This window comes from Condylura cristata, unplaced genomic scaffold (genome assembly GCF_000260355.1).
Source record: "Condylura cristata isolate star-nosed mole 26May11 unplaced genomic scaffold, ConCri1.0 scaffold00002, whole genome shotgun sequence".
Classification (NCBI taxonomy): Eukaryota; Metazoa; Chordata; class Mammalia; order Eulipotyphla; family Talpidae; genus Condylura; species Condylura cristata.
This window is the reverse complement of record NW_004567103.1, coordinates 87,519,113-87,529,185: the sequence shown is the minus strand read 5'-3', so window position 1 is coordinate 87,529,185 and position 10,073 is coordinate 87,519,113. Positions and strand designations below refer to the sequence as shown.

General features: G+C 48.8%; 1 protein-coding gene across 1 annotated transcript in view; it reads right to left on the bottom strand.

The window, feature by feature from the left end:
- The window catches only part of LOC101635644 (rho guanine nucleotide exchange factor 4), a 70,621-nt gene that overhangs the window by 11,193 nt on the left and 49,355 nt on the right, over positions 1-10,073 (bottom strand). Inside the window, exon 2 of the mRNA XM_012726779.1 lies at positions 7,026-7,189. Within this exon, the coding sequence (XP_012582233.1) occupies positions 7,026-7,189 (164 nt within the window). The remainder of the gene's footprint in view (positions 1-7,025; positions 7,190-10,073) is intronic.

Genomic DNA, 10,073 nt, shown 5'->3' with positions numbered 1-10,073 from the left:
GGGCGGGCCGGGGGAGGGGCGGGACTTCACGGACACCGGTATCTGGGGCGCCCGGAGTGGGCGATGGGCGCCGCGCCCCCACATCTACGGTGGCCCTCGACCCCTCATTTCCGGAGGACAAAAGGCGGCACTCAAAGTTACACTGGAAAACGGGGGTGGGGGAGCCCGGTCTTGAACACCGGACAGACTCAGGCTTGATTCACGCTGCGGCACTCCCGAAGACCCCACTAGAGAACTCTCCTCGCTGAACTCGCCCCTAAGGGCAACCTTTCCATAGTCTGGAAAGGCAGTTGAGTTCTTCAACCCCCAATCCGAGCCCAAATTTTATTGCTGGTAACTGACGAAGACATACAACATAGCGATGTATAGCTTGACATTTTGGTAGGTGTATACATAGTGAGCTAACCACCACAATCAAGCTGATCACCATCTCCATCCTCTTCCGTAGTTACCGTTGTGAGTGTGGTTAGAGGAAGGATTTGGGCACATTTCAAGACTATAATGCAGCAGTGTTAATTACTGCTGCCGGCCTGAGGTCTCCTGAATTTAACTCATCCTGCATCTCTGAAACTTTGTCCTTTTGACTAGCACCTCCCGATTTCTCCCATTCTCCAGGGTCTGCAACTGCCATTCTTCTCTGCTTCTGTAGATTCCACACACAAAGGAAATGATGCAATATTTATCTGTCTGATTATTTTACTTAGTATACTATCCTCCATGTTCATCCATGTTTGTGCAAATGTCAAGATTTCCTTCTTTTTAAAGGCTGAATTAGATCTATACCAATACCTTTATCTATATACCTATATAGATGTAGATATATGTAGATGTGGATGTATATACAGGGATATATGCATCTCAATGCTTCTACATCCTTTCATCCTTTGACTGACACTCTATCTCTTGGCTGTTATGAATAAGACTGCTATAAACATGGGGGTGCAGATGTTTGAGAGCCCAACTTCATTTCCTTTGGCTGTATCTCCAGGTGTTGAATTGCTCCATCATACAATAGTTTTATTTAAAACATTTTACGAAGTGTAACCAGTTTCCACAGTTTCCATCCCTCCTGCCTCCCCCAACAGCACACATAATTACCTTCTTCCCACATTCTCTCCAACCCTTACTGTCTCGTATGACTTTTTTGATACCCCATTCCCAACATGTCTTTTTGATAAGTCAGTCCTAGTAAAGTGCTATCTCATTTTGGGCTTGATTCCAATTTCCTGATGACTACTGACAGTGATCATCATTTCATGTACCTGGGGGCCATGTATATATCTTATTTTATATATAAATATTAATGTATTTTATCCTTTTAAAATTGGATTTAAAAAATCATCTTTTGCTACTGGGTTGTATGAGTTCCTTATAGATATTAACTCTTTACAGATACATGGTTTACAAATATATTTCCTATTCTGTAGGTGCCTTTTCACACCTACAGAATGTTGGTCATTTCCTTTGCTGTGCAGAAGCGTTTTTATTTAATGCAACCTATTTGTCTATTTTTGATTCTGCTATCCTTGTTTTGGGTATCATATCCAAGAAAGTCATTGCCCAGGTCACTGTCAAGGAGGCTTCTCCACTTTCTTCTGCAACTTGATGACTTCTGGTCTATTGTTTAAGTCTAATCTTTTTGCAGCTGACTTTTGTCTGTTGTGAGATAAAATTCAATTTCATCTTTCTATATGTGATTCAGCGGCTTTTAAAAATGCCCAATGTCGGGTACCCAGGGGCTTCCATTGCGTCTAGGAGAGCCTACAACCTTCATTGTAGTGTTCAAAGCTCACATGAAGATGTCCTTTGTTCCATCAACAATGGTGGACTCCAGCAGTCACCAGGCCCTCTGATGGGTCAGAGGCTGCAGCTGGAAAGCTGAGGGCCTGAAAGCAGCCCCCAGGTGGCTGAGATTTCTAGGCTGCGGGGGCAGGGGGAGTCCATGGAGGGAGTATGTGCAGAGGCTGAGTATTCATGCCTGGCTGCCTACGTGTCTGTGTCCAGGCTTCTGTTTTTGCGGGCATCGTTTGCAGGGTAAGCGCAGTGCCCTGCAGACCACCCTTCTGAGGACACCAAGTGGAAGCGCTGTGCCTTTGCCTGTGTGGGTACTTGTGCGGCAGAGCTGGGTTGGGAATGTGCCTAGAGAGGCTGTCTGCCCCTATGATCTTGTCTCATGGGTCCGCTTGGAAGAGTATTCTCTTCCCTGCCCAACTCGTCAGAAAACTAGTCTCAGGTTGTAATCCCTCAAGCTCTCAGGAGGATAGGGGATCAGGGGGTAGGATCAGGAAGCACTAATGGCTTCCTGTCACCTCAAATCTCAGGGCTTCTCTGGTTAAAGCTGTGACATACCCGCCTGTGTGTGTGTGTGTGCTGGGAGGGGGGCTCAGAACTCCTGACTTGGTTCAGGTATTTCATTGTGCCCTTGTGGTTCCAGAGCCACCACCTACCAGCAGAAAGGATGTAGAGGGCTGTGTCCTCGGTGCCTGGACAGGGCAGTCCTGGGACCCCAGAGGCCAGTGCAGAGCTGAGCACTGCAGCTCTCCACTCCTGCCTGCTGCTGGCTTGACCCCAGGGGCATATGTTGGACTATAGCCCAGACCCAGCTCTGGGATGAATTGCCATAGCAGTAGAGGTGGCAGAAGAACTCTGAAGGTCCTGGGCCAGGGCCAAGGACTGAGAAGCCGTCTCACCCGCTTTGGTCATCAGCCTTTAGATTCTGGTTACCTGGGTACAGGGCAGGAAAGAGGGCCAACGGCCTTTGTGTGTGTGAGCTTCATGACCAAACACCAAGCCAAAAAGGCTGGACATCAGAGGCCCAGGTCCTGGAAGGATTCACAGCAGTTCTCCAAGCTAGGGAGAGGAGGAAGTGAGTTGGGGGTTGGGGGGGAGGAGTGAGAGGGGTCTGAGGGAAGGCGGACTGCAAATCCCCTGGGGTGGCTGGACAGACAGGAAGATGGGCAGAATGTAGGTGTCTGGGGCAGATGAGAGCTGAGCCCCTCCCTGATGCCATGGCTTCAGGAGGCCGCTGTGGCTGTGGCTGTGTAGGCAGGGAGGAAAGATGTCCTCCCTTCTCACAAGACCTAAGTCTACCTGTTGCCCAACAACAGGGCAAGACTGAACGTAGGTATCTAAAGTGCTGGTCTGCAGAGAGTTCCTCACTGGGCTGCAGAGGGGCTGCAAGGGCCAGGCCAGGCCTGGGGATCTAGATCCACAGTTACAGATTCTGGGGAGATAGAAGTACCTGAACAGAGTCAGACTGACTCCACCAAGGGGCCTGTCAGGCCTGCGTACAGCATGTCCTCTAGGTGTTCCACAGAGATGTGCTGCCGTGAGAGAACAGCAGGACTTTCCATCACCCTCTGCAGACCCAGCAGCTGGTGGCTGACACAGTCCTGCTCCACCCACCGGCTGCACCTTTCAGCCCTTTCACGCTTCTAGGTCCAGGCGGGGTGCATTTGATTCAGGCATTAACTGCCCCTGAGCAGGGACATCAGAGTAGCTCTACACAGGCGCCAGAGAGGACCAGAACACCAAGGACCCTGCACATGCCCTCCTTTAGTGCACCTGGGCCTGGCTGCCTCCAGGGCATGGTGGGGTGGCCCTAAAGGACCCCATGCCTCCTGTCAGGAGCTACACGCCACAGTCCCTCTCCCTCTCACAACCTTGGGGAGGTGGGGTGGTTGTGGAAATGAAAGCAGAACAATGTCTCCCAAAGATACTTTCTACTCGCCACCTTCAACTCCTCAGAAATAACCCTTGGGCTAGGCGAGCCCTGGGCCTGACTGCAGGCCCTGTGGGGTGTGGATAGCTAAGAGGCAGGGATGGGGAGGCTGAGGCCAGTCAGGCAGGTCTGGGGAGGGCACTAGAGAGGGCATGCTGGAAGACGAGAGGAAAGCTCCAGGCACTGAGGGTAATCAGTCACCTGACGTACTTGTTAGCCTACTTCACAGGGCCAGGACAAGCATGAGGAGCCAGGCATGGGGAATACAGAAGGAAGAAGACACTGCACTCCTCACTTCCACCAGGGCATGTCCTGAAAAACATCTGTGCCCCATGAAGGCAGCACCCAGCTGCACTCTAGGACCCGGTCACCTGATGCACCCTGAGGATCCAGCACCTCCCTGTGTCTGCTGCTCTGTGGGAGGGGGAGGGAGGTTTGTGTTTAGAAAATCAAGATGTGGCCTCATCCATCCAAGGTCAACACCAACAAGGGAGTGCCACAGCTGAAACGCCACAGCCCGTGCTTTACAGAACGCAAGTTGGATGTGTGATTTAGAGCACTTCAAAGGCTTCTCAGGGTGGACCCCCACCTCTGCTCTTTCTGCAAAGGGCACTTGTGGACCTCCCGTGGGCCCCAGCGCCACTCATGGGGCCAGTAGTGAATTCAGACTGGGGGCCAGGGACCGGAGGTGGGAAGTCACTTCTTTGGAGGCAGGTGAACAAGGCTGTCATTGGAGAATCATTGTTTTTCTCTTCCTGGAGTTTCTGACAAATGAGTCTATTTAATGCTGCCAACAAAGCGGACGAGGCATTGCTGCTCCCAGGACCCAACACACCGGAACCCTTCTGCAGGTGCCACCTCCGCCCCAAGATGAGGAGACAGGCCTGGGGAGGGAGTCAGGGGACATGGCCCCATCCTGGTTCAGTGGCAGGATGTGTCTGACTCAGAGGCCCAGCCTCTTACCCCAGCTCTGTGCTTCATGCCATGCCACCGTTTTTGGGACAGCATTTCTGTGGGATTCTCTTTCTGGGAGGCACTGCCATGCTGGGGCCTGACCTCCATCCAGCCTGCACTAGCTTCTGTGTCACTGGAGACAGCCTCTTCAGACCTTGGGGGAATGGAAAAGGGCCCTCACTGGCTCCCCCCAGAGGAGGGCAGTGGCATTTCTGCCACCCCACAACCCAGCTAGGGCTATTGCTTTGTTTCAAAGACCAGATGAAGTCTGTAGGCCTGAGGAGAGTCTTAACTACAATTTCCCTTGACTCAAAAAGAGGAGGGAGACGTAGTTTCTTTAGTCTGGAATTGGTCAGACAGATGAAGGCAAGGTATGAACAACTAAGAAGGGTCTCTCCCAACCCAGACAGGAAAGAACCTTGAGAACCCTACTGCTTTACGGCTCAGTGCCCTGAGACTGCCTCCTGCCCCTGCAGCGCTCTGGCCTGTCCTTTCCTAATAGACTTTGTTGCTGGCTTCACTCTGGTGCTTTGTGAAATTCTTTTCTAGAGAAAGCCCACAAAGTCCCTTGGGCACCATGGTCTGCAACAGAACTGTCCTCCTCAGTGAGGTGGCCCAAACTTCCCTGGCCCCCCTGCTAGGGGATCTAAGGAAGACTAGCAACCTGCAGAACACTGAGGTCTCTAAACACAAGGCACACCACTACCACTTTGCTTAATAACCCAAGTTCTAAGCAAAATTTTTGAAGCAAATTCTCTAAGCCGCCAAAATAGGTGCTACACAAATTATAACCTATTTCCTTCCATTTCCTCAAAAAGGTGCCTTATGTTCTTTTAGAACAGTCCTGGCTCTTGGTTTTCCTCATCCTAAGGATCTCTGCATGAACACCTTGTCAAGGACTCCAAAAAGCACCTCCTCCCCAGTACACGGAGAGACAGACAGCGTTTCAGCATCACTGGTGGGAGCCAGATGGCATAAATGCACGAGCCTAACCAGGCAGCACTGAGGGCCAACCTCAAAACCCCACCCTGTGAGGCCCCTAAAAGCTTTTGTGTGTCTTTCTCCTTCATTATCGTCCTTGTCATTTGAGATTCGTTGCTCATCCAACATGAATGTATTTACATTCATTATTTCAGGCAGGCCTCATGTGACCCCATGGTCAGCCACTTTACAGTGATGCACTCAAGACTGAGGAGGTCAGCCAGCATCTTCAAGGAAAAGCAGGACTCATAATCCATGAATTCTGTGTAAGATAATTTTAGAATACCTACCGTTTAACATAGTTTATGAGAAGCACTTAAAGACATTTATGGGAAAAATCAATGCATCTGGATGCTTTTCCTTATGTTTTGTGGGTTTTGCACAAAGCATTATTTAACAACTGTTTTTACTCTGGGCAGACCCCAGCATCAAATTTGGACCCGTTCGTCAAATTAGTAATGAGGACATCATGCTGCAGAAGGGCTTTTGAGAAGCCTTCTGGGCCAGTCATTCACAGAAATAGAAAATCCTGCTTGTAAACTAATCTTCTCCTGCTGAACATTTTCTGGGGACTGAAGATCCCAGGCAGTCCATTCTGGTTTTAAGGAATCATGACCAGGAGAAGAATATGGTGTTGTTATGGGCATGTACTAATGCCAATTAATGTTATGTTCAACATTCACATTAACACATTAACATTATGTTCACCAGGCCCCTTTCAACTGAGTTAAAGGGGAAAGAAAAAAGGAGCACAAAACAGAGGTGAGTCAAGGTTTCAAAACTTCTTTCTCCATGGTGAATGTAGAATTTCATTTGGGAACCATTTTTACCTCAATGAAGCTTCTCACTAATTTCTTTTTGCTTAGGTAGGAATAGCCAAAAACAAAAACAAAGTAACCTGACATGTTCTCAAAGCTACAGGAATATTTTTGAGCTCTTGGAGTCAAGAGCCAAGAAAACAACCTTCACAAGCCTTGACCCTGGTCCTGCCTGGACAACCTGCTGGCAGGTGGTGGTGGTGGTGGTGATGGGGCAGGTTATTCCAGTCAGCACTACATTACAAGATGGCTCAGAGGACAGACCCACCCTCTCACATATTCCACTTGCTATTGTAGGTCTCTGCAGGGCTCTATTGTAGGCCCCAGAGCAAGGAGGGGAGGCGACTGTGTCTGGACAAGCTCTGTGTGGTCACCACATCTTAACATGAGAGTGACAAGCTGGAATCATGCTGTGTGTGTGCCCGCGCCACTGTCCTCTGCTGGGGGCACAGAGACTGGACATACAGGCCCACATGAGGATCTTGGGGGTTGCCTTGACAGGCAGATCACATGCCAGTCCCATCCCTCCACCCATGCAACCCTGACCCTACCTCATTGATGGCCAGCTGCTCGCCGCCCCCTCCAGGGTGGCTGTAGTGGTGGCTGGAGCTGTCATACAAGTCCTCCTCACTCCCCACCTCGTCAGCACAGATGACCGTGTTCAGAGCTCCATCTGGGACGGCTGGAAGGAGAGAGAGCAGCTGGCAGGGAGGAGCTGGGAGGAGAACACAGAAAAGGAGACGAACCTGTTCAGGATAAATGCTCCTTCGTAGGGAGGAGGAAGAAGATCTGGGAACTACTTTTAAACCACTTTTGCTGCAAGAACATGAGGTCTGCTTGAAGGCATGCAGGACTTTCAACCAGCGCCGCAGTCACCAACCGCTTAGCCCCCACCGGCACATAAGGAGACACTAGCGTCTGTCCCAGCACGCATTCCGGAAGCCCCTCCAGCTGAACTCAACTCAAAACCATTTAGCAGTGTGTCAGGTATGGTATGACATCCTTAAGAAAAATCATGAAATATATTCATATATATATATATTATGAATATATTCATATACATATATACACACACACATAAATACATATGCATATATATCTCCAAAATATATATGTGCAAATACAATTTAATACAATTTGAAAATTAATAAAATGTATATGAATGTTTATCCTGCTTAAGAAAAACTACAAACACCCTTGGTGTTAGGGTAAGGATGCAGTATTGCAAGTTAGCTACAGTCACTCAGTACGAGTTCGATCCCCCACTCAGGAGGTGACCCACATGGTGAGGCAGACCTCTCCTGACCTGCCCGCTGCTCCCCTCAGCCGTGTACTTTGTCGATCTGCCTGTTCTGACCCCACTCTGTCTCTGGTGAAGCCTCTCACCGCACCTGCAACTCTGGCTTGTACCCCAGTTCTGTATGCATAAAAACAAATAAATCTTAAAAACTCCAGAACCTTAGAATTCAATCCCCGGTGTACACTGCCCTCCTATTCTCCTTTCCAATCTTGGGAGAGAGATAACAGTTCAAAACTTTATAAGTTGTTCCCATACTTGTCCTTGCTTTAGTATTTATTTTGGCCGAGTTTGTCATACTTTAGCCTTATAGAAATGGAACTATTCCGTAGTTTTTCTTCTCAGGCCAGCTTTCTCACTCGACTGGTTCATTCTCACGATGCACAGCCTTGGGTGTTAGGAATCCTTCGACGTTTGCATATTAGCTGTGCTGCCAGAAGAGTGGGTTGTCCTGGGTGATCGTTGGTGTGTACGATGCTCCTCAGACACGTCCACACCCCTCCTGGCAGGGGCTCTGGAGTTTCTCTCAAACAGGGATTCTCAGTCTCTTTTTCATTATTGCTCCCCTGCACCCACAAAGTCTTACACACTGTTTTGCTAATCCTCCCAATGAAATTCCAGCATCACAAATACAGTGTATATTGTTTATGTTCTATGGCTCTTTGGAAGAAAAGCATCATAATGGCTAAGATTTTGTTTCCTTGGGTGAAATCATCGTTCCTGGTATGAATTCATGTGCCAGGGTAGAGGCTCCCGGTGTTACATCCTGGGAATGCCAAACTGTTTCCCAGAGCTATTCTGCCAACCCCATCACTCTAGCCTAACAATCCTGAGTTTGGAACTGTTAGACATTTTAATTTTTGGCAGGCTCATAGGTATGGAATGGTATCTTCCTGTGGTTTCAACTTACATCTCTCTGATTGCTAATGAGTTGAACATGTTATCTTACTTATGGGCCATAAAATTAACTATATCACATAGTGTAAGCATTTGACAAGTGATATTAAGATTTGTTTGCTGAGTCATTCATTTCAAACACATCCACCTTGAAAAAATACATTGCCAGTTACAAACCAGGTAAGGAGCCAGGCCATCCCATCCAAGAAGCTGCCTCTTTCAGAAAATTCTGTGGGGGGCCTCCCTGATGGTACCCCAGGAGTTAAAGACAGCACTATCAAGCTATCGGCAGCCACTGCAGTAAAAGTTCAATCCCCAGATGGCCAGGGAGCTGACCCACATGGTGCAGCAGATCTGTCCTGTCTCACCTGCTGCTCCCCTCAGCAGTGTATTTCAGTGCATCTGCCTGTTCTGCTCCCCACTCTGTCTCTGATGAGTCCTCTCACCGCCCCTGTACCTCTGGGCTACAGCTCCTGTATGCATAAATAAATAAATCCTTTTTTTTTTTTAAAAAAAAGGATTTATTTATTTATACATACAGAACTGGGGTACAGGCTAGAGGTGCAAGGGTGGTGAGAAGATTCACCAGAGTCAGAGTGGGGAGCAGAACAGGCAGATTGATGAAGTACACTGCTGAGGGAGCAGCAGGTGAGACAGGACAGGTCTGCCACGCCATGTGGTCACCTCCAGGACATGTGGGGATTAAACTCATGCTGAAGTGGCTTCAGTTTCTTGGTGCTATGCTTAACCTACTGTGCCACTGGGGAGGTCCAATAAATCTTTTTTTAAAGAAGAAAATTTTGATGATGTAGGTGACTGACCATTAGACTTAACTACTTGCTGTTTCTTCCCATGTATTCACCACCTCTTTATTCTTTGACCTCTCCAATAATAAGTGAACCTGTGAAGCCCTGGGTAACCTACCCTCAAATCCAATAAAGACTGAACTCTGGTGTCCCTCTCCCCTCCTCCCCCTACTCCCCCTTTATCTTGACCTTGCCATATAATTAGGTGTGCCAGGTGCCATCTAGGATTTAGGAGTAATAAACCTTGTTTTCACAAAGCTCCCTGATGGTTGTTGTTGAGGTGCATTAAGGTACACAAGGGCTGGTGCAGCCCCGACATGGACACCAGATGGGAAAATGTCTGGGATTTACCACTGACGCGAGTGCAGGTGCGTGCCCGGAGGCATGCCCGGCTGGCATAACATCACTATCAGTAGGCTGAGGCTGATTCCCAACAGTTACTAGTATTATTTTTTAAAGATTTATTTATTTATGCATACAGAACTGGGGTACAGGCCAGAGGCTCAGGGGTGGTGTGAGAGGCTTCACCAGAGACAGAGTGGGAAGCAGAACAGGCAGATTGAGAGGCTTTGCCAGAGACAGAGTGGGGAGCAGAACAG